This window comes from Zeus faber, assembly GCF_960531495.2.
Source record: "Zeus faber genome assembly, chromosome: 15".
In the NCBI taxonomy this organism is placed as follows: Eukaryota; Metazoa; Chordata; class Actinopteri; order Zeiformes; family Zeidae; genus Zeus; species Zeus faber.
The window spans coordinates 8,976,161-9,000,341 of record NC_137194.1 but is presented as its reverse complement, the minus strand read 5'-3'; the positions used below and the strand labels follow the sequence as shown (position 1 = coordinate 9,000,341).

General features: G+C 46.8%; 1 protein-coding gene across 3 annotated transcripts in view; it reads right to left on the bottom strand.

The window, feature by feature from the left end:
- casz1 (castor zinc finger 1) overlaps positions 1 to 24,181 on the bottom strand; it is a 202,941-nt gene that overhangs the window by 20,680 nt on the left and 158,080 nt on the right. For all 3 annotated transcript variants that reach the window (XM_080014895.1, XM_080014894.1, XM_080014896.1), the window contains 5 exons: positions 16,244 to 16,807; positions 8,477 to 9,377; positions 6,792 to 6,860; positions 3,763 to 3,853; positions 667 to 831 (listed from right to left, as the gene is read on the bottom strand). In XM_080014895.1, coding sequence (XP_079871021.1) covers positions 667 to 831; positions 3,763 to 3,853; positions 6,792 to 6,860; positions 8,477 to 9,377; positions 16,244 to 16,807 — 1,790 coding nt within the window. The remainder of the gene's footprint in view (positions 1 to 666; positions 832 to 3,762; positions 3,854 to 6,791; positions 6,861 to 8,476; positions 9,378 to 16,243; positions 16,808 to 24,181) is intronic.

The following is a 24,181-nucleotide window of genomic DNA, read 5'->3' as shown; positions in this document are numbered from 1 at the left end:
GCGAGAGCGGCTGCACATGTGCGCCTCCACTTACATTTTCTTTTATTTACTTTCGAACGCCATGTGCCAAACTGCTCTCTTAAACGCAATTTGGGGTTAATAGAAAAAGTAGTAGAACCGTAATTTCCTTTTATAGATGTAGTTAAACTGTGTGACTTTCAACCATCTAAGTGCCCGTCCGTGTCTTGTTGTTGCCAGCGCGGCCTCGGGCATGTTCCGCACGCCGTACTGCGACAGCCTTTCGCCGTTCCACTCCCTGCCCTCTTCTATTGCCCCTAAATGGTGTCATCTGCGCAAACCATAACTCTGTCGGATATTGGTGGTGTGCAGGAACACAACCTAACCCCTGACCAAAAATATGTGAAAAAAAAAAAAAAAAAATCGATGGGGCTGACAACGCGAACGATTGGAGATTACAGCAGACTTTACGGAGCATCCCAGTTGGTGTTCTGGGGCCTGGAATCCACACTGAAGTCACTCAGCAAAAGCCTGATTTCTGAGACCTGCGTAACACGTGATGCGTGTGTGTGTGTGTGTGTGTGTGTGTGTGTGTGTGTGTGTGTGTGTGTGTGTGTGTGCGTGTGTGCGTGTGCGTGTGCGTGTGCGTGTGCGTGTGCGTGTGCGCGCGCGTGCGCGTGCGTGTGCGTGTGATGCTCGTCAATCCACCTGCATGCAGTGGTAGTGGGTGCTCTTCCCGTTGAGGTGGCAGCCGTGGTAGTAGACACTGCAGTCGTCCAGGGGGCTGAAGCGCATGAAGCCGTGCTGCAGCGAGTTGTCCCTCTTCTTGTGCATGTTGTAGTGCCTGATCACATCCTGCTTGCTGGTGAATCTCTGCAAGGGACAATGAAACGCACGGCAACAGGTCGGTACTGTGTGTGACCGTGTGTGTGCGTGTGTGTGTGTGCGTGCGTGCGTGTGTGTGTCGCCTCGTGGCCCTGGAAGCAGCAGCTGCAGCAAACGGAGCCAGTTGGCAGGTAGCGGGTGGAGCTGCAATGGAGAGGCCCGACTGGTCTTTAAAGATGACGTTTTTTTTGGAGGTTATCGATTTACTTTGCATATCTGGAGTAAGCTGTGACCTATCCGAACGCCGTGCCAGGGGCTTATCTGAGAAGTGGGACTTGAGCGCCGGAGAAGCTTCCAGACAGTGAATACAGTACACACCCCGCTACCACCACCATCATTCCAACCGTCCTTCCTTCCTTGCTTTCTTTTTTAATTAAGATGGATCACTTGACATGCAAGTGCAAATTTGGGATGTTTCTGGCTTTGGAAAAAAAACGATGTTCCATGCAGATGGTTTTTCAGACGTGCGACAACAGAAACAAACAAATAAACAAACAAGCCAACCAAAAAAAAAACCCAACAAAAAAAAAAACGTTTTCCCTTGCAATTCCCCCGCCGAGATATGATTCCATTTTTAATTAAAGCGTTAACGCTTGCTTTTGGGGCCGGCTTTGCCTGTAATAATGAGTGAATATGCTATGATACCCCCCTCCTATAAGAGTGGAAAAAAATAAAAAAGCTCCCGCACACAGGACCCAGGAAGGAAAAACAGAAGTCGATCCGCGGAGACCGACGGCAACCAAATCTGCTGTAATTGGGCTTAAGCTGATGTTACGGAAACTGAAAGAGGAGACGAGCAAATCAATGAGACAGTTCCACCGCTCCCCGCTACATATTTACCCTCGCCGAGTGAAAAAATATATCAGAAAGATCCATTCTTAAACACAACTAATTGCTTATGCGAAGTAGGGTAATTGCCTTGTGTCGTGTGAATTTCCAGCGCACAAGAACGGGAAGCAAAAAATAAAAAAAAATAAAGGATTTTGCTGCGCCGCTTCCCCTCCTCGAACGCTCACTCCTCGGCCTCACATGCCACTTTTGTCATTTCTTTTTTTTCTTCTTTTTTTTGTCCAAGGGCCAAACTCGCGGGAGGGCGAACTTCTGTTTGAGAAAAGAACCGACGGACGCGCTAACCCCCGCAACTCCCCGGACGATCCGTCATTGTCCCGCGTTGATGTCCCCTAACCCTACAGCGGCTGGTGGCCGGCAGTAGGCGCCGAAAAAAGTTGAGCCCCGGTCGCGGTACATCCGATCCACCGCCGCGTCCAAAATAGGCCTCGGAGAGAGCTGACTGGGGAAAAAAGATCTCATTTTCAGTTGAGTGGCGATGAAGGTTGGGAGCCACTTGCGACATTTATTTTAGGATTCCCACCAGTGTGGCAAGATGCACACACTCTCTCGCGTACAAGCCCATGAAAGGAGAATGCCCGTACTCAGCCAATTGCCCGGAGGCGGGCGGTGGGGTAATATTCCACTAGTGTGTGTCATGTAACGTTTCATGAGTTATCGCTTGGAAAGAGCCGCTCGTCGAGTCTATCTTTTTTTTTTTTTTTTCTTCCTTTAAGCTACCGGCATCCAGGGAGAGCCGCGATTCAAAAGCATATCTGTGGGTTTTCACGCAACGCAGAGCGAAGTGAGAAGCGCAGGGCTGGAGCGTGGAAATTGCCGTGATAACCTGAACTAACGTTCTAAGTAATGACACGGAACGATTTTCCTCTGTATTCCTCCAAGAACGCCTCTCATCAAGCTGTAAAGTGAGATTCGGGGGGATGGGGGGAGAAAATTAGAGCTGAGATCTGTAACACTCTCCGTCACACAGACAATATTTATTGAGTGGTAATCTCTGCTGATCAGTGGCAGACAGGGAAGATTAGAGCCGAAGACGCCTTAATTCAGAGAATCGGGAGGAAAACAAAGAATGGAAATGTCTTTATTTTATTTAAAAAAATTGTCTTGATATTATACACAGCTCCGGTCGTGGGCATATTCCGACGGCTTTGACAAATCTGCCTGTGTTTGTCTAACTCTTTTAGACCATATGCTATTGCAAACACAAGGCCCGTATTATGATCTGCTTTCTGTTTCTTCCCCTCCCTGTGCCATACATGACAACTCCTGGGACCAGGACAAGATTAATAACCTGAAAGGGGATTAAAAGCAGGCCCCAAGCAGTGGCAGATGTCCCCAGAAAAAAAAAAAAAAAAAAAAAAAAAAAAAAGCACGTACAGAAAGGAGCCATATTTCAACCATATTTAAAATTAACCCCCCTCTAATAAAAGGCCGGTTGTCAGAGAGACGGAGCGGCTCCCGGAATCATCTTACACGAGATAAACAAATAAACAGATAAATAAATAACCCGCGCCGGAACTGAATCGGGGCCAACAGTCATAACCTGTTTGGCAAACTCGAAGAGACACACGGTCGAATTTTCATCCTCGCAAACCTTTTGCTGGGTGTGACCTGGCGGGTATCGGCCCGATGACGCATTAAATACATTTTTGCGAACGACGGGCCGCGTCCCACTGATCCTGCTCTGAAAAAAGCCCCGAACGGGTTTTGCCTGTAGAGCCGTTCGCTTGAGGGTTTCGATGACAATCGATGAGAATGATGTACGCACACATCCTGAGCCTAACCCGGGCGTGCAGGGAGCAGCGCCTCTGTAGCACACGAGCGCCGGGTCTAGCCCCTGGGCTGACGTACGTTCAGAGGCAATGAACCTCGGTTGTTAAGGCTGCGGGGGGAAAAAAAAAACAAAAAAACAAAAAAAAAAAAAAAACCCCGAACGTAGTACGAGTCGCGCGAGCCATCTCGTTTTTCACTGTGACACGGAGCAGGGCGTAAAAGGAATCTGGACTCAGGCCTCGGGGATACAGATTGTTGTGCGCGGGGGGAGGGAGGGAGGGAGGGGAAACAGCTCACCTGGTAGTTGCACTCGGGGTCCATGCAGTGGTAATGCTCTCGGTACTGATAAGCACAGTGCACGTGTCCGCAGTGTTGACTCCCGGAGAACCTGAAGAAAAACAAAAAGCAAACAGGGCGGGGGACAAGAGGGGGGGCGTGTGGTTTAGCGGAGAGGACAGCGGGACCCAATCTGATCCAAAAAATCCGTATCCGGTTGGGATCGGGATTCAGATTCGGATCCGGTCAGCCTCCCACCCCCGGAGCGCCGCTCCGCCACAGGTTGCACACGCGCCTCCCAGACCGACCGGCGAGTTGACGCCGCGGAATGATTCATGCCCCACTGCCTCGGCGCCGTGAAGACCCCGTTTCCAGAAATACGGGGTTTAGTTGAGGACCCCCCCCAAAATAAATAAATAAATAAATAAATAAATAAATAAATAAATGTTCCCCCCAACTCACCTTCATAGTCACGCAGCTCCACACCTCCAGGACGATCTGCTTTTCACACTGCCACAACAATTTACTCGTCTGTCACACCAATTTCGGGGCAAATTAACTCCATTCATTTCCAAAGCAGCGAGTGTAGGCACTTTTTATTTTGTAGCCCTTTCCCCTGACACACACTGACACGCACACATTTCTTTATTTGACCATGAGCTCTCGCCAAATCAATGCCAGAGTTCTCCCAGGTTAAGCACGGTGCTTTAATTAAAGGAAAGGCTCGGGCGCACCGGGGAAAATGTCCTAAAAAAACAAACAAACAAACAAAACAAAAAAAAAAAAACAGGTTGTAGGCTGCGAGGAGTTAAAGAGGGGCCCCGCTTGTTTAAGTGCGGCCACGTTTACAGCTGTGATTATGAGCCTGACGGTGATGACTGTTAAAATCTTCCAATTACCACTGAAAACACACAAATAAACATTTGCGCTGCTGGTGCCAAGAGCTCCATCTGCTTCAAGTGCGGAGGAGAGGGGGAAAAGGGAGCTAAGTAATAGATTTTTTCACTCTTCTGCTTTTCCTTTTTTCACCATGTTAGGATTATCCCAGAGCTGCATTTACAGATCACTTTGCCTAGTTCATTAAGGTAATTGAACGGCAAATCCGCTACCTTTTATCAGTTGGTTGCGTGGTGGGGAGTTCAGAACATGGCGGAGGAGACAGAAGGGGGCATCGGGGAGGTCTGATCACCCCTTCAGAAAATAATAAAAAAAATCAAAGTAGAAATAGGTAAATAAGACTAAATGGGTGCTCAGACATAAACAAAAAAAATAGCAAACCCATGTAACCACTGTCCTGATTAAAGAACACACTGAGAGCGCGCCCGCGCACACACACACACACACACACACACACACACACACACACACACACACACACACACACACACACACACACACACACACACACAGGTAGTGCATCACACCACTCCGTTGATCGCAGTCAGTGCTCTCCACAGCCCCATTACACTCCTTAGTATGTGCGCACACACACACACACACACACACACACGTGTGCGTGCGTGCTCCCCCTGGGAGTATGGCCCACCCCACTGCTCATTGCCCAGCTGTATCACTGCGCCTCTGGACAATTCCCACTTGCCGCGTCAGGGGGTCTAATGGGCCGCTGCTATTCAGCAGCAGATTAAATATTAATATTGCGAAGATACAGAGATTGCGGCACATCTCCCGTTACAATAGAGACACACAGATCAAAGTGCCGAGGCAATAGCGGGTGCATGAAAGCATTTGAAGGGGGAAAACTGCGACTAAACACTACCAGGGAAGCGCTTTGCGACATCAAACCGTTGTGAGCGCAGGAGATAAAGAACTTTTTCCCGCCGTTTTCTCACGGATGCTGTAGAGGAGGTGGGATGGCGGCGTGTTTACAAGCCTCGTTTTTTAGCGTAAGTGTGCACTCATTAGCCGTAGCTCCCGAGATGAATACCCCAACACCGCCGCCACCTCCTTCTCACCCCACCCAAATCACCGCAAATGTACCCGTCTACATTTGCCCTTTTTACGAGCCTCTTCTATTTTTTCCTCCCTCCTCTTCCCCTTCTCTTTTTTTTTTTTTTTTTTTTTTTCTCCTCTTCCCCAACACGGAAATTGAAACTGTATCTGGGCTTATCTGCAGCCTCCCCGTGCATCAACTGCCGAGATGTTTAGACAAATTTTATGCATTATGCAGCGCAAATATCAAAACAGTTCTTGGCAGTGCCAGCAGAAGCCTCATTAAAAATTCCTTAATTAAATCTTCTTGCAAAATGTAATCAGTCCAAGGAAGGGGTTTTGTGTGGGTTTGTGTGTGCGTGTGCGTGTGTGCGTGTGTGTGCGGGTGCGGGAGTGTGTGTCCGCATCCGTGTGTGTGTGTGTGTGTGTGTGTGTGTGTGTGTGTGTGTGTGTGTGTGTGTGTCTGTCTGTCAGTGCCAGGGCTTTGATTTGTGCCCTTCATGTTACGGCTTGGAGAAGTAATCATTAACGCCAAAGCCACTTTGGCTTTTCAAATGCTGTTTTCTTTCTTTTTAAACTGAATAAACAAACAAGTGATAATAACCTTTATAGTGTCGGCTCAAAATGGATCCAGAATGGGGGACATTGTTGCGTGTCCACTGAAACCCGAGACACCTCCCCTCCCCTGATGTTTTTGTCTGTGTTGGTGAGTGGCTGTCTTTGAGATCAGTCGACTCCTCTTGTGTTGAGTGATAAACAGCAGGGCTCGAGAAACTCATATCCTCTAAACGGCACAGAGTCGCACGGCGCTGGGGTCTGGGGCTGATGTCTCAATGTTTTAGCCCCCGAGCAAAGCTCCATACTTCAAACCTTTACAGTAGGCAAACATCGGGTCATTACTCTTACATTTCCTCCCTCCATCCTCCGACTTCCCCTCCGCACACAAACTCTGTCTCCGCTTAATTGACTTACTGCTCACAAAACATCCTCGTACCCATCCACTATCCAGTTACATCACTGAATAAAAACACACCATCAATTAATAAACCGGGTTGTCTGACTGTTGGGTGTATCTTCCATTGGGAGAGGGATTTGCATACCTGGCAATATATTTCTGGTAGAGGTTGATGTCGTCGCTGGCGGCGGGCTTCTCCGGTGGCAGGCCATTCCTAACGCAACACCACGCACAAAAGAGACAGGATTAATGGCGAGCTTGCGCTGCGTGGGCGAGGTTGTTAATAAAAACAAACTGACACAATATTTACTTACACGCAGCATCCAAACTTTGGACCCATCAATATACATTTTCTTACGGCGTAACTGTTTTTGTGCGACCGATGAATCAGGGACGCAAGGAAAGCGTCTTGATGCATGGGCTCACGACCAACCAATGAATGGTGAAATGGAGGAGCGGAGGGTCATTAATCTTTTACGGGGGGGATTTTGGTGAGTGCTCGGATGCAGAATTGGATAATGGAGATATGGCAGAAAAGCTTTGGAAAACGCCTTTTTCCCCTCCGTTCCCCTCTTTGGGCTTTGGCTCTTAATACTCGGTGTCAGGCTTTCGTCGGGCCGGGTGGACCTCCGAGGAAAGGAGTTCGAGTACACTGGAGTTTTAATAAGAGATGGAGCATGGCTGGTGCAGGTCTCAACCCAGCTGGGTCATTAGATTAACCTGACAGGTTAAACAGAGGCGTGTTGGAAACTGCGGTTTACTCAGTGTCGCCCACGATGCGTTTCTCTGCACGGGGCTACCGGCGGCGTTGCTGGAGAGACGGAGTCACGACGCAGCGCTGGTCCGACCCGCTCCCTTTCAGCGTTGGCATTTAGCTCCACGCGAGCGGCTCCACACAGGGAATGACCCCGAGGTTAATCTGGCCCAGAGGGGAGGCTGCGCTACCAGACTTTCTCCTTAACGTCCCCTGTTCTCGCCGTTATACTAGGACGCGGCTGGACCGGTTAGCCGAGCATGCGGCTTCAATGAGACCCTGCCTAACAAAGGCCAAAGCCTGAGGGAGAGCTGCCTGAGCGCACTGGAACAGGGACTTTGATAGGCCTTGACTAACCAGAGACAAGGTCAAAACTAATCAAACAGGCTCTGGGAGCCGTTCGCTGGTGGTAGTGCGCGAGACAGGCTAGCTCCCTAAACCCCTTGTTTGCCTGCTTTATAGTGCAAACGGCAGGCGGTGTTGAGTCGGCCCCTGTGACTCTCCGGGAGGTTAGTCACGGCTCCAAAGTAATTAAAGGGAGAGTTGTTACACCCTAGCCAAACGGAGGAAGTCAGTCACTTTGCGGTGACTGTGCTAAATCAGTCTCCACGGAGGACTACGGCGAGTAAACACTTCATGTGCCTTCGCAACTCATCATGTCGTGGATCTATTGGGTGCCATGCGCTATTTCACACTACATTCGTGTTGGCTGCTGTGGAGGTAGCAATTACCTTTGCGTTAGGCTAACTGACTCACAGTAGCAGTTAAGTGTTCCGCTGAGAGACTATCAATGAGAGGTAGACAGACCTCTGTGCTTGGAAGCTTTTCACTCGAAACTAGGAGATATATTGATCGGTTTTTTTCAATTTAATAAATTCATTAAATGTCAGGAGGTTTGTTTTATTTTTAACCAAAAAGCCAATATGCCACGCAATAGTCAAATCGTTCAGAATGTTTCTGTAAATAAGCCTGCTCACCAAACCAATGCGCGCACTAAGTAAACACTATTCGTGGATTGCCTTGTCCCCTCTGTCTATCTAATGAACTGTTTTTCATGTGTGCTTCAAAAGACTTACTTTACAGAGGACACTGTGCCTGTGGTGATGGAGTCAGTCTTGGAGAAGCTGGATTTTAAGTAGTCGGAGGCACTGAAGCTGATGTGTCCTGTCTGATCCAATCCCAGCCCGGGGGCGACAGTGGCCCCGGCAGTGCCTACAGTGGTGACAACGGATGCCCCCGGGTTCCCTGGAGTTGTTGCAAGGACGTTGGGCATCAGTGAGGCCTCTGGCTTCCCCGGCATCAGCTTCTGAATGTTTCTGATGTCGTACTTTGACGGACGGCCCACTTTGCCGGTCTTGAAGGCGATGGCTCCGCCCATGTCCGGGTTTCCCTCGCCAGGCTTAAAGAGGTGCAGGAACTTGACATTCTCCAGGTCATATTTGGAGGGCCGCTTGTAGGTGTTGCCGTTCTGCTGCCGCAGACTCTCGCCCATCTTCAGCTTCTGGATGAAGAAGTCATACTTGGAGGCTCGGGAGGCCAGGTTCTGGATGTTGGAGGGGTTAGTGGGCTGAGGTGTACCCAGTTGGGGTGTGCCAGGCTGCTTGCTGTCCAGGCTAGAGGGGTACATCTGGGCCTCAGCCCCTGGGAGGCACCCCGAGGTCTGGAGCATGGCAGTGCTCTTATCTTGGGCCAGTTTGGAGTTGAGGTCCTCTGGTTTGGGTGGGGAAGCATGCATGGGCCATGGTAGGTTCTCGCCGGCTTTGAGCTTGCGGATGTATTCCTCATACTTGGAGAAGCGGGCACGGCGCGAGGCCTCGTCGCTGCTCAGGGAGGAAGGATCTGAGGTAGCGGCTTTGAGCTTCTCAAAGCTGATCTTCTTGTTCAGTTCATCCCTTACCTGCTGGTCATTGTATCCAAACATTCCCAAAAACTCATTCATGGTGTTGGCTGCATAGTCTCGCAGGGCAGACGCTTCACCTTAACAGAGAGGAAAGAAAAGTAGAATGTTAACCCTCAGCCGATGTAAGTCGTTGAAGTTTTTAGGAATTTTGCTGTAAAACTACACAGGCAAGCGAGCATGTTTGAATCGTCTAATCCTTCACTTTTTACAGACCATTTCAAAATTCTGTGAACAGTCCACACATTCCAGCTGAGTCACCAGTAAATTCACACTCATTCACAATGTGACAGACTTGTAACAAGTAGGTATCTGCGTCTTCCTAATATGACACCAAACCTATTCTGGTAAATGTTGAAGGGACTGCACTCGTGGCTCTGTTTGTTTGCTTATTCATTTGTGCAATTGTTGTTTATTTGTTTGTCATCGTTACTGCTTTGTGTGTATGCCAAGTGGACCGCTGTACTTCCCCCGTTGCCTGTGAAACAGCTGAACAGAAGAAAAAAAAAAAAAAAAAAACTCTAAGTCTTGTTCATTCTAGGCTTTGACTTTTCATTCAACATTTTGCTCTCAGCGGAATTTCCCGTCTCGTCATAGAAAACGCCCGGTAGACTCGGTGAATGATTCTGAAAATGTTAGCAATGACTGCCTATCTATTTCAGAGAAATTTTGTAAAGTAGAACAGGAGATCTATTTAAAAAAATAGGGCACAGAATCCAGCACATGACAACAGCCTCATTCTTGTTTAAATACCTCAAAGCGCTCAAAATGAATGCCGTTCATCGACGGCGGTTTATTTCTATTACTTTTGCCGTGACTTATTTGTGAACTATCATCACTTTCTTTTGAGAGTTCATTAATTGGACATCCCCCCAAGGACATGGGGAAAATGTAGTAAATGTGTACTTTAATTGCATTATATGGAGATTAATTCTGGCCCATTAACTTTCATCCAGGTTAGCTCCAGGGGTCAGAGAGTGGAAAAAAGGGAAAAAAAAAAACAAAACGAAACGATTTCGCCTGAACGCAATGGAGACACAAAAGCTCTGCACGTTTCCCCTGATAGGCACAAAAGAAAATAAACAGACTGAGAGAGACTTTAAAAAGAGAGGAGCGAGGTAATACGAGAGAGAAAGAGAGATAGCACTCGTTTTCCCCAAACAGTTGTCTTGGCTGATCCGAATCTATTCCAAAAATCCCACCTCATGTCAGTTAGCATTCCGGGCCGGATACCGGACATGCTCCTAATGCACGAGATGACAACTTCACATGGCTGCCATGTTCGATTTCTTTGCTCTTCTTGGTTATCGCCGTTCCAGGAAACGGGTCCGGTGTTTTTTTTGGGGGGGAGGTTTTTTTCATTGACTCCTTTTTTTTTTTTAATCTTTTTTTTTATTTTTCTATCCCAAGCCCTCACATGAGCTGGCTAGGGGTTATACCAGCTGTCGTCCTGGTAATTAATACAAAAATATTTCAGCTCTTGTCTCGGATTTCTGTGTTATTGCTAAATCGGTCACTCCCCCCGCTGCTTTTCACATCTCCTGCGTGGCATGTAAAATAATCCCCGAATTTCCATCCCCTATGTTGGGGTCGCACATCAGTATGAAAGCGGATCCGTCCAATTGCGAAAGGGCATGAAATATTTTAGAGAAATGGGTCAAATATTTGAGAGGAAATAGTCATTTTTTCGACAAATCTCCGACATTTTGGAACGCAAGTCAAACAGATTGAAAAATATTGTCTTAAATTTACCATTTCTTTCTGTTGTAAACACCGGTAAAACGCTTTACGACAATGACCCTGATGTGTTTCGGGTTCTTCAGTTCCCCAAATTGTTGGAAGAAAAACACCTTTGACTTTTTAATTTTTGTGTTTTACTGTCACGGTAACTTGCTGTCAACTTGACATGGTTGACATGACTTCCTGCACTGCAGATCGTGGTATATCATGCATCGCTCTAATGTGAGCGCACACCTGCCCACAGAAGATGGAACTTCTAAAAACTAAACTTATTTGAGCTAAGAATAAGAGATCAGTAGCAATAAAGTAGTTTTAGTTCCGTCTTTATTTCTAGTTTTAGTTTCGGTCTTGTTTAGATGAGGCATTTCATGAGTTTTACATTTTACATGTTATTATTATGGTTATTGCTGGGACTTTTATTATTTTTATTCTCCTTGGCATTTTTCGGGCCAAAAGTGTCGGGAACACGACAGTCGCTGAACCCGCGGACTTGGAAGTTTGATCCGTGTTGATCTACATTTGGAGCAGGAATTAGTGACAAACCGAAGAAAATCTACCGGAAGTTGCAGAACGTTCGCACATGGCCGATACGCCACGGTTCTACAACTTCCGGTCGGGTGGTGGAGCGAAATGAGATTGTGTAGTGCAGCTCTTTGTGACATCATCATCCAATTCTACAATTCATATATAAATTAGTTATATATGTGCAGGTTGAGGCTCTGGGCGCACATTGGCATCGTGCAAGGTGAGTGGTGCCGACTCCATTGATCTGTTGTGGTTGCAAACTGCGTGTGTGTGTGTGTATGTGTGTGTGTGTGTGTGTGTGTGTGTGTGTGTGTGTGTGTGGGTGTGTGGGTGTGTGGGTGTGTGGGTGTGGTCTTACCTGCTCCACGTCGGCGAGGCTTTTTGTTTAATATTTTATCTCTTTTGGCCTTTTTGTAAATAAAAACATTGCGTTCGCATCTAACCCGGTGTGAGATGTGGTGTTGTGTCCCTCCCTATTTAGCAACATTCGACTCAGTGGACGACAGGTAGGAGACAACCACATTCAAATTTTTAGGATTAAGTAATAACAAGCAATAAGTCCATCTGCTTGTGGTAGTAATTCTGTGTCAAACGGACTCAGAAAACTCGCGCCTCTGCGTCATTAGATCAGACGATGCTGCGTTCAAAGGAAACTCTGAAAATTATTACTCGTTTTAGGAGTAATGCTGATGTAAAGATGAGCGACTGAACAAACTAATGCTACGTTCCATGGGAACTCGAAAATTTGTAATTGGTGTCGATATGAAGTGATGGTGTGTTTTACAGGAACTGGGAAAACTGTTATTTGTTTTTATTATTATTATTGATTTATTATATTATTCATTATTATGTATTATTATGTATTATTATTATTATTATTACTCTAATAATTATAATAATAATAATAATGATGATAATTATAATAATAATTATTATGATGATGATTATTATTATTATTATTATTATTATTATTATCATCATATGCACTATCCCACTATGCAGGTTCATGTACAACAAGTAAGTAGCATTTAGCTGGGAAACTACTCATGTGCCATTTTTGAGCTGAATAATAACGTCTTGTCTCAAACGACCATATGAAAGACAGTCTTTCAGTCTCTATACGGCTGAAGTGTAATACATTTCACTTAACAATACTTAAACACATCGTCTCAATCCTTACCTATTCACTTATTTATCACTATAATTGTCAGTATTATTGACATTTTTTTAGCTGGTTGTAAGCTAAAAAAGAGACTTACCATGGTTGGACTTGTCAGTGCTAGACTTGTCCAAATCTATTTAATTTGCTTAGCATATAATCATCTACGCCTCTCTGAAAATGAGCCAGGTCACTTCATTCAGCAGTGTTCTGTTTGACACGCTGCACTGTATCAATGGCAGGCAAATGATTGGACTTAAACCGGGAGGATTATGACCGGGACGACAGAAGATAACCTCTCTAAAATACCATGTAAATGAGTTTTCTTCTCCAGTCTTATCTGGCCGCCTCCTAATGATGTCGCGGAAAAAAGAAAAGAAAATGGAAAGCGAACTGTAGCTCACGGGTTAAGGTGAGATTGGCCCCACCATCACTAATGCTATTCTCTCTCTCTCTCTCTCCCTCTCTTTGGTGTCTTTGTCTCTTTCACACTCCTTTCTATACATTTCTCCTTCTCATCCACCCACGCCGTGCATTCGCCCACCCCTCCGTCCCTCCCCTCTTAATTCCTCTCACTCTGATGTCACTGGAAAAAAAAAAAAAAAAAGTTGTCAAAGTGGGCCCTAATCTCGCCACTTCATGCGGTCGGATTCCGAAACACGACACAGACCAAGGCCCCTGTCTATATTTGAGGCTATTAGGCCGCATTTCCCTCACAGATATGATAACAAATGTCCATTTTATCTCCCTTGGGCTGACCAAACATGGCCATCGGAGTGGCATTGCTCCTCTGCACGCGGGGGCCGGGCGGCAGAGGTGTCGGCGATGATAAAGGCGGATTGCGCTGACTATATAAGGACGGATCTGGAGTTCGAACGCGCTGTCAAGTGTTTCCCAGCGGGCGCCGCACAAACAGAATGCCGAGCGTTTGGGGGGGAAAAAACGGTGTGTGTGTGTGTGTGTGTGTGTGTGTGCGTGCATGCGTGCGCACGCTGCGGTGCGCTCAGTTTGGTTGAGAAGACGACGTAAGCGCTGTGCATTTTGCATTTACCCTCACACGGGGAATTGAGTGTTCCAAAGCCCTGTTTGTGTTCCACCGTGAGCGCACATGCTGTTTTTGTCGAAATGGACATCAGTATCATAATACATGGCTGGTTCCGGTGAATGGGGATTTTTGGTGCATTAGTTTGAACTAATTTGAAATGACACAGGCACAAAACAGCGCGGAGCCCCAAACTTCCCCGCTGCCTGGTAAGTTAATTAACAGACAGTAAATAGAGAGCGCTTTCAAACGCTTCGAAATGAACAATAACCTTTTACAGTGAACTCCGAATTGCAATCGGAAGTCATGGCCAGGCCGTTTGATCCCCTATGAGCTCCTTTGTCCTTTGGCTTTCAGAGCTCTTCTTTTTTTTTCTGCTTTTTTTTTTTTTACCCACCAATTGACTGGCTTCACGAGGACTCTTACAGGGCAACATGTAAATTATCTTAAGAAAAGAATTCTGTGGTTTCGCGGCGACGGAAAAATCTGCACGATGCCTCGATGTGAGGAGTTAAATGTTTTGAAGGTCGCAGTTTCTCTCATTGATCTTGCAATGTTTGTTAATTACATTGTCACTGATGTTGTGAGAGATAATTAAGCCACTATGTTTATATGCATAATTATGCGCACTCCGCATCAGCCTTTGAAAGACAACGGCGAGAGGGAGAGGGGGAGAGGGGGGAAAGGAAAGAAAAATGTTTTTAATTGTGAGCCATGCAGAAACACGGCAATATGGATGCCCTAGTTACAATCAACAAAGAGAAACATAAATATATATATATATATATATATATATATATATATATATATATATATTCAAATCTAAAGACAAGAGTTGGGGGTGTTGCAGTACACCTTCTCTGTGGTCGACAAACATTTTGTTGTTAGATGTGAAGCCGCCGGGGAGCCGGTGCTGGGAAAGGTGCACGCCACAGCACAAACATATATTTACAGACACTTTTTTTTTTTTTTTTCTCGTTTTTTTTTTTTTTAAGGCGATGAAATAAACACAAAATGACTAATTAAAACCACGGTTGTTTCCCGTTTGCCATTTGCTTGATTTTCTTAAGGGTGCGAGTAATCGCTGTATAAATTAAAGGAGGCGAAAAAAGAAAAGGAAAAAAAAGAAAGTAAAAGCAGCGCGTTGAGTTTGGAATTAAAAAAAAAAAGAATATATGAAATCCCCCGCCCCCAGAAAAGCAAACAAATATGAAGAAGAAGAAGAAGAAGAAGAAGAAGAAAAAAAAAAAGAAAAGAAAACGGCAAAATCGAGGCGAGCCGGCAGAAAAACCAAAACTGTTTTTTCGACCACAACAACAGCAGCTGCGGATGGTTTTTTTTTTATTTCCCCTCGGTTTCTGTGAAAGACTGAGCTTTATCTTTCCATTATCAAGTCGTATTTCATCCCCGTTTTACTGCTCTGTGCTCTCACTCTTGCTGTACGGAGACCGGTATCTCACACTCCGCTGCTCTCCAGGTTCAACAAGTGCAAGCCTGTAAATGGAGCGTTCTTAGATAATACGCCGCGCTGTTAACACAAACTCTCGTCACTTCAGGATTACTGTGGAAAATGTGTGCCACCTTTATCTTTTTGATAATCCCCGAATGATACAGAAGGTACATGGTGTAATGACTCAAAGTGGGTGTTACCGTAAGCTGCGCAAAACACCACGAGGTGAACAAATAGATTGACTAAGACCCCCTGCTGAGTCGCTCCATTTTTTCCCGCTGAAATGGTAATAACGCGACCGTAACAGCTGTTCCACGCGTAAAAAACGGCGTTGTTAAAAAAAAAAAAAAAAAGACCATCCCATTCGACTTTACTTGACAAATGCTCCCTGGCTTTGAGAGCTACGAATCCAATCTTTGCCAGAAACAAGAGTTGAACTCCTCAGCGACGGATGGCCCCGGCGCGCGGCGCTGCAGCTAAGTTTAGTGAGCTTAGGGAAAATCAAAGACTCAATATGTAATCCTGGGTGTAATATGAAGCTTAGCCGCGCGCTCCTGGCCTGGAGCGCGCGGCCTCCTAGTGTAAGCCTACTCCAAATGTGAATTTATTTTCTTGATGCAGTGAACCACACACACACACACACACACACACACACACACACACACACACACACACACACACACACACACACACACACACACACACACACACACACACACACACACTCTCTGACACTGACAAGTTCCTGTTTTTTCCCACCGGCCTCCGCCATGTGAACCTGTCTTTGGGGTGATACTGTCACTGGCTATTCCTATTGTAACCCTAGAACTTCTATTTCCAATAACAGGCTCGCTAAAGCTCATGTGGATGTGGCGATGTCACTCGCTCTGCGTCTAAGCCTTTTGCCCCTTAACACGGCACGGCGGAATGTCCCCGAAGGACAGAGCCGCGGTTCCTTCGGGGGCCGAGGCAGCGTCAAACTGGACTTTGATCGAAGAGGCCGAGGAGCGGAAGGAGAGAGGAGGGGTACCTAGGGCGGAGAAGGGCGGCGGGCGGGGAGCCGGGGCCTCGCGGGGCGGGACGTAGGCGTCTTTGGGCCGCCCGTCCTCGGAGTCTTTGTCGCCGTGGTAGCTGCTGTCCCGGGACCCCGGCGCGGCCTCGGCGTCGTCGGCGCGCTCCTCGTCGTCGCTGCAGCCCTTGGGCTGCACCATGTACACGCCCTCAGGGGGGGAGTCTTCATCGCTGCCGGCCCCCAGCGCGCGCTCGTCGCCGCAGGCGGCGCTGACCGGCGGCTCGTCGCCGTACTCGCCGTTGACCCACTTCTCGATGGCCTCGCGCCTCCTCTGGTCCTCCTCCAGGCTCTGGGTGAGGCTCAGGCTCTCGGGAAAGTTGGCCTCGTTGTCGTCGTAGTGGGAGCTGCCGCGCTCGCTGTTCCCCGCCACGCTCTGCTCTCCCTCGGCATTCTGGGAGCTGCTGTCGAACACCACCTGCCGGCTCAGCTTGGCGCAGATCGCGTTGAGTTTTAGGCCACCTTTCCTTTTGGCGGCCATCTTGGATTTTCCTGAGGTCTTTTCAGTGCATAAACTCCTTTCAGCTGACGGGGAGGGGGGAGAGAGGGAGAGAGAGAGAGAGAGAGAGAGGGAGGAGCAAACATTAGTGGAGGTGTCGTCACGTGGCGACAGATTCAAAGAAAAACGCCGACGGCCAGAAAAACGAGGTTCGTTCCAGGTGAGAGGGTCTGAACATCCGAACAGACAAATCTGAAGCTCCTGCTCCAGTGTCACACGAAGCTTAACCGTGGAAAAACAAAGTGACAAGGGACAACAGTTACCGCCGCTATTAATAACAGCCAAAAGCACGACCACTTCACAATTACAACACGGGAACCGCGGGGGGTGGAGGGGGTGGTGGTTGGCGGGTGGCGGTGGGGGCCGAGATACTGTACATATCTCTGCACATCACACCTTCTACAGTTAGTTCAGTCAAAAGTGAAAAAAAGGAAAAGGAAGCGCCGGCAGCTCAGACCTCGGGCAGATTGCTATCAGACCCCCTACGGTACGACATGCGGCAAATACACGGCTACATAATCCTTCACATGACAGCGCGGCCGAGACACCCCTGAAACCTTACCCCCCCACCACCACCAGCTCGCCTGGGACGGGGGGAGTCTGCGCAGCGTCACATGTGTCAGGATGTGGAAGTGGGAATAGTGGACGTGAGAGGGGTTTTCACAAGACGCGTACGACGGAACGCGCTGAAGGGAATGATTCGCACCTCGAACAAATGGGATTTCTGAAAATGTGTGATCTGACACGTCATAATAACAATACAAATTATTATTTCTAATAATATTACAGTATAATAAATCATGAAATAAATACACATTTAAATATATTATTAGTGATGTGTTTTAATTATTAAAATAATAAATTATAATTGAATATATTAAAATGAAAAGTCAACTTAAAATATTACTCAGTTTCATCAAGAATTATTATTATTACCATTGTTATTGTTATTTTTATTTTTATGTTTACTGCATAGAGATTTTGTAGGATCGGCCTCACAACGCGTGTTTCTGCGCGGGGAGCTTGTTCTTCCATAAGCAACGGCACAAAAGTGCAATTTAACCGTTTATTGCACAGTCGGCAGGAGATTCAAAGGAGAAATTGTTTAAATGAACCCGAGGATCTAAAACACAAACACACACACACACACACACACACACACACACACACACACACACACACACACACACACACACACACACACACACACACACACAACAAAAATATTTGCTAATTTACCCAAACAGATATGATGCATGTCCTCCCTGGGCATGATAATCCTCTGCAGCGTGGACCCGCTGAACAATGGTGATGATAGAGTGTGCTTTGGGGCAGGAATGGGTGGCATTATTTCAACCCAAGCACAGCTATCTTTAAAACATGTCGTCTGATGTGGCTGGGGCAGCTGCCTCTGGCATTCCATATCACAGGCTGCCTTTTTAGGGCAGAAACTGCACTCTGTTACCTTTCCCTTCATTACCAGAGTCACCAAAGTTCACCTTCCACGGTTTTCCAGGCTCAAAATGAAGTGCAGATCTTTATCATGTTGTAAATAACGCACAACAGTCAAAGAGGAGTGGTTAGTGAGTAATATTCTGTTTATTATATCAATAACTTTTTTCCTTTCTCTTCTTCTTTTTTTTACTGTGGCAGCGGGACCACCGGGGATCAGAGGCAGAGTGTTCGAAACTGTTTTCTTTTCCAGTATCTATCTATAAAATCTATGAGGAGTCAGCCGAGCCTCGACCGCGACAACGGATAATTTCCGTGCTTGTTAAGTGAAGCTGTTTTAAATCTATCTCTGCACTTTCACCCCTGCCATGCCGAAAGGAAGACGTAATACACTTTATGCTTCGCCGGGACACGGGTATGGAAATTGAATATTTTTATGGCCGCCATTCTGATGAGCATCGTAAAATTAAAAATGTTCTCTCTACTGTCTCCACAAGTAGTCACCAAATACACCAAATTTTAGCACAATAATAGTAAAACTGTTTTGGTTGAACTGAAAAAAAAAATGTAACTCAATATTTCGATGATTAAAAAAATGTATGGAAAAACCGGGTCAAGATCATAAATCAGTTTTAACGTTTTATGTCTACAAACCTGCAACCGGGCACTATAAAACACAAAAATATAGATATTTGGAGATGAAATATGATGTTTCCTATAGTTTTATCCATAATGACTTTGGGAGGTAACGCTCTCCTCCTCATTAATATTTTGTGAATGGGCGTGGCCTCCTAACGTGAAGCCGCGATCGATTGGCTGGGTGTAAATGTAAAGCGTGTTCTGATGACATCACGAGAAAATAAAAGTGGACCGACTCAGATGGAATGAACTAGGGGGCGCTCTTTTAAAAATAAAAAATAAAAATAAAAAACTATTTCTACCTTTTCTACGGTGCATCAGTTCTATTCTTTATTTCGAAGTGAAAAGTTAGAAGCGATGGCTGAAAATATCTGTGTTTTCGGTTTTTGCGGTTGACTTAAAAGCCGGCGAGCGGCAGCGGAACGTTGCGAACGATTTCGCGAAAAGCACTGTTTTATGAGAGGACCAAAGAAAAAGTTCCACCTTGGACCACTCAATCCATTTTCTATTACAGTAGGTGTAGGCTTCCTCATTTCCCTCCGGCCATAAACCCCCCCCCCGATCCCCACCCCGGCCCCCCGCCCCCGCCCGCCTCAATCCCACATGAGCCGTCGCCGGCGTTATGTAAATCACGTCGGCGTCGGACATAAAAATCCTGTTTTCATTTTCTTTAGCAAAGCTGTGGAATCATTAGAGGATACGGCGTCTGAGTGGGCGTGCGGACACACAATGCAGCGAGCGCTCCCCACACATGCTTTCTCAGTTACGGTATTTACATTGTTGGCTTCCTCTCCGAAACAATGACTCCAGGACATTTTTTTATTTTTTTTTTTTTGGGGGGGGGGGGGCCGGGGGGGTTGGGTTGTATATCAATGCAACATTACTGTACAATTCGGCTCAAACAATTGCGGGGCCGGGGTGAAGGGGTCGGCTTTAAGAGGACAGCAATTTTGGAGGAAAAAAAATAGCCTGGAAAAACTATTAGGAAGTGGAAGACATAAATTTTCAACTTTTTTTTTTTTTTTTTCTCTTTCAGAAATAGCGTCCCAAGGAAGATTGAGGTCATTTGGGTGTTGCAGTGGAGGTCATTTTTTTTTTTTTTTCTCCTTCTGTTTACTGTGTTCGGTATTTCATGGTTTAACTACCGATTTCCTCCGCAAACGCAGTCTCCGGCTCCTTGTAGGAAATGACCCTCACACAGTTTCTTTCCATTAGTGACTATTTATGCACATTTCTCTGTGAACAATAAGGAGCGTGACTCCAGGGTTGAGCGGCTTTGCAGGCCCCTCACTGGATTTTCACGTTTTCAGACGTCTTCCCATATTCAGTGTTGATGATAGGGGACCTGAACTTCAAATTTAAGACAAACATACGCTACGTTATAGGTCTAACCCTCTAGTTTCTATTAAAAGGGTCTTTCCGGTGCAGCTCCTTTGTTGGTGGTTGGCTTGTTGGTTATTTATTTATTTACTTTCTTTTTTTTCAAATCGCTTGCATTACACATTGCTATGGAAACACCGGGTTGTTTACCTCAAGTCGTTTGTGTGCATGATAGCGTACAAAGAGATCAAATCTGCAGGGACCTACATGAAAGAACAACCTCTCCCTCAGGGATGAACTCCCCCACCACCTCGCCGGGCGTCCACTAAGCATTCTGCCTTATTAATGAATATCAGAGCGAAAAACAACACTGTCACACACATCGGACATTATTTACAGTCTGCTTTGGCCCCGTGTGCTAATTGTCAAAAGAGGAGACACCTCAGTAAGCACTGGGAGCTGGAAAGAAACGGCAGGAGTGAATTTGAACACAACAACCGAAACTAATTTTTCCCACTGCTTACGTTAGCGCTGACACTATTTTTACTGGGGAAAAACGCAGGGCCGCCACGGAGCGCCGCTTTCTGTCTGTATAAGGCCAAAACCTGGGGAAAAAGACGGCAAGCAACTATTTTGAATGTATTTGTACGACGGCAGGTGCTTTTTCATCCCCAGTCAGGAGTGCATCAAAGTTATTTGGGGGCCCTGGTTCTTGTCAGAGCGGGATGAGTGTGTACTGGCGACACAGCTTGCCTTCAAATCGAGCCCTCGGCTTTGGCAGCGTGACAAGGGCTTCTAAGACCCACAGTGTCTTGTTGGGTTTTTGATGCAGCGTCTCTGTTTATGTGCCGGAATGATATCATGCCCAATCAAGTGGTGTTTCAAATCCTAATAACGCTGTTGGAAGTGCATTATTTGCCTAAACGTGCGCCGACTGTAATCAGGGCAGCCGTGGGGAAAGGAGGTGGGAGTCGACGAGGGCCGTGATTGGCAGGGGCTGCCGGCTCTGCCTCTCTCTCATACGGGCAACAAAAAGGGGCCAACGCAGGTCCCGACGAGGTCCTCAGGAGGACTCTTTAGTCCCTATGAGGACCCATGCTAGGGGCGGCAGTCGCTCTCGGTAGCGGGTGGACTGTCGCCTGACGACCGGAGGGTCGACGGTTCCGCGCCGAGGTGACCTTGAGCAGGGCACCCAACCGCGGCGAGCTGGTTGCCTCCTCGCGTCGCGACGCTGCTGCAAATGGTGAACGTGAGGCGCGGCACAGGTGTGGTGCTTTGAGTGGCCTTGGTGCTGGAAAGGCCCTTTTCGAATGCAGTTTATTTACCATAAACCGTTTTTGCTTCCAAGGTCGCGGCGCACTCTGGGTTAACGCGTTTGGGGGAGGATTCCAGATATTACCCCTTAAAAGTGAATCTCGGCGGAGTCGGCCACGGGGGCACGTTGCAGAACCCTGCCGAGCTCCAACGTCTTGACTGACACGGGGACAAAACCCCGAGCAACCTCAACTTAATTAACACAAAGCAGGTCTGGGAGACGTCTGAACGGCTCGGGATTATTTTTCAATATGTTAGCGAGACTTGTTCGGGCTCTTTCGGAAAGCCTGGTTATAACTTTGTAAACCTTTGGCATATTAATCAACAAGGCTCCAGCTCCCGGTGTGTTGAGTGAACCCTCTGTTTCTCCTCCTGAGCGTATGTGTGTGTTTTAGTTTTTTAGGAAATCACCTTGCCACCAAACTGTCTCCCTCCCTCCCTCGCACGCGCACACACACGCATGCGCGCGCACACACACACACACACACACACACACACACACACACACACACACACACACACACACACACACACACACACATACACATACACATACACACACACACACACCCGCACGTGCGCGCACACACGCACATGCACACAGTAACACCTCTTGTTTTTATTTTGGTGAATTTACGGCTCGCAGGAAGACAGCGTTTCCCTCTCCTCTCCGCTTGGCTGAGAGACGGTGGCAGCCGTGGGGAAGCCAAGCGGAAAGCCACTGATGGACAACTCCGCCGCGGCACCCGGACCCCGGCATCTGGCCCCTCTCTCATTTTTATTACACAAGAATAACAATAAGCGGGTCGCCGACCCCGCCGCGAGCTTTTGCCACAGTTTCCCCAACACTCGGTGCAGCCGACGCCTGGAAATTTCCATTTTTCCGCATGCATATTTAATTGAGTTTTGTCCCAGTGGTGCGGAAATGATTTGTTTTTTGCTCTCTGTTCACTTGACTCCTCTTCGGAGTCGCTAACCCTGATTAAGACGTTCCCGTTAATTTCCCAGCGCACACCTTTTTTTTGTGCATTAATGGTTCTGATCGTCTAATTAAAACTTCTCAGCTCAGCTGCTGATCACCGCTCGTTGTGCCTCTGACCTGAAGTTTTAATTGCCGCATCAGAAGCGATAATAATAATTTCGGGCTTCTGATGATTAAAAACAATGCCATTGCCAACTAGTTGAGAGATGGTGTTTGGGGGGATGGGGGGTGGAGGGTGTGGAGTGATGGGGTGAGGGAGGGGAGAAGTTTATATGTGGAGGGGGGAAGAGGGGGTGTATGGTTCCCTTGGAGAAGGGCGGGTTGGGGGTCGAGATTGATGTGTGATTACTGTGTAGGAAGTGTGTGTGTGTGTGTGTGTGTGTGTGTCTGCGTGTCTGCGTGTCTGTGTATATTTGTGTGTGTCTGCGTGTCTGCGTGCAGTGGGGGTGATACCGAAAACGCGGGGTTGTACCGGGAGAGGTTCGGAACTTCTCCCCCACCCACACCAAGACAAAAATCCAAATCTGCCACCGCTGATCCACTGATTTACTCTGCTGCACTCGCTTGGCAGGCGGGTGAGAGTGTGGGGGAGAGAGAGCGAGAGAGAGAATGATATAGGTACATAAAAAATAAGAATAATAATGCATATAAAAGAGGACTACGGTCCAGCACCCTATGCTTATTTTCATAAAATAGATAACAGTAGCTGCAGAGAAAAAACCTCTATGTTCACAGACCGACTGTGGAAGAGAAGGAACTAATAAATCCACACACACACATATATATATATATATATATACACATATATATTTTATATATATATATATTTTTTTTTATATATATATATTTTTTTGTAATATTTATTTATTTATTTATTTATATATATTTATATATATTTATATAAACACACAACAATATAGATATTTTGTGCCGTGGTGACCTTAAAAAAGCCACGCAGAGGTGTCATGCGACCGGCGCGTTCTCGTTTCAACTGCGGGACACCTCATGGATTTTTTTTTTTTTTTTTAGGTTCCGCTACATGATCAATGAGTTCCTGTGATTATATGTGGTACACAGCTGGTCAATAAAATAACAAAGAATAAATCTGTGGAGAAAGACATTTTATTTTTTTTTTTTTTGGGGGGGGGGGGGGGGGACAGAATAAAAAAAAAGGACGGCGAGAACCATCCGCCATACACGCACGCACGAACGCACGCACGCACACACACACACATTAAGTTCACGCAGGAGAAACTCCCCCCTCCCTCCACGTGTCTCCCACAAATCTATTTTATTATTAATCAGTTGGTTGCACATCTGCCTGCTTGTTGTGGGTTTTTTTTCTTATCAATAAAGCACTTATTGCTTTTAGACGGCGGTGTGACCTTGCGTGTTTGCGTGCCGTCTTTTTTTTCGTGGGTTCCGACCTTGCCGGGCGCCTCAAGGTCGGAACTTTTTTGTTTGTTTGTTTTTTTAAAGTTTTTTTTAAATTCTATTTATTTTCCTCCACCGCGTCTCCTCCGTCTCGCTGTCTCTCGGCTGCCTCCAAAAAACGCGCCACCAGCCAAGTGCCTCGCTGCTGTTAGGGTGCCGCAACACAGACAAGAGGCCGCGGGATGGACACACACACACACACACACACACACACACACACACACACACACACACACACAGACACAGACACACGTAAATA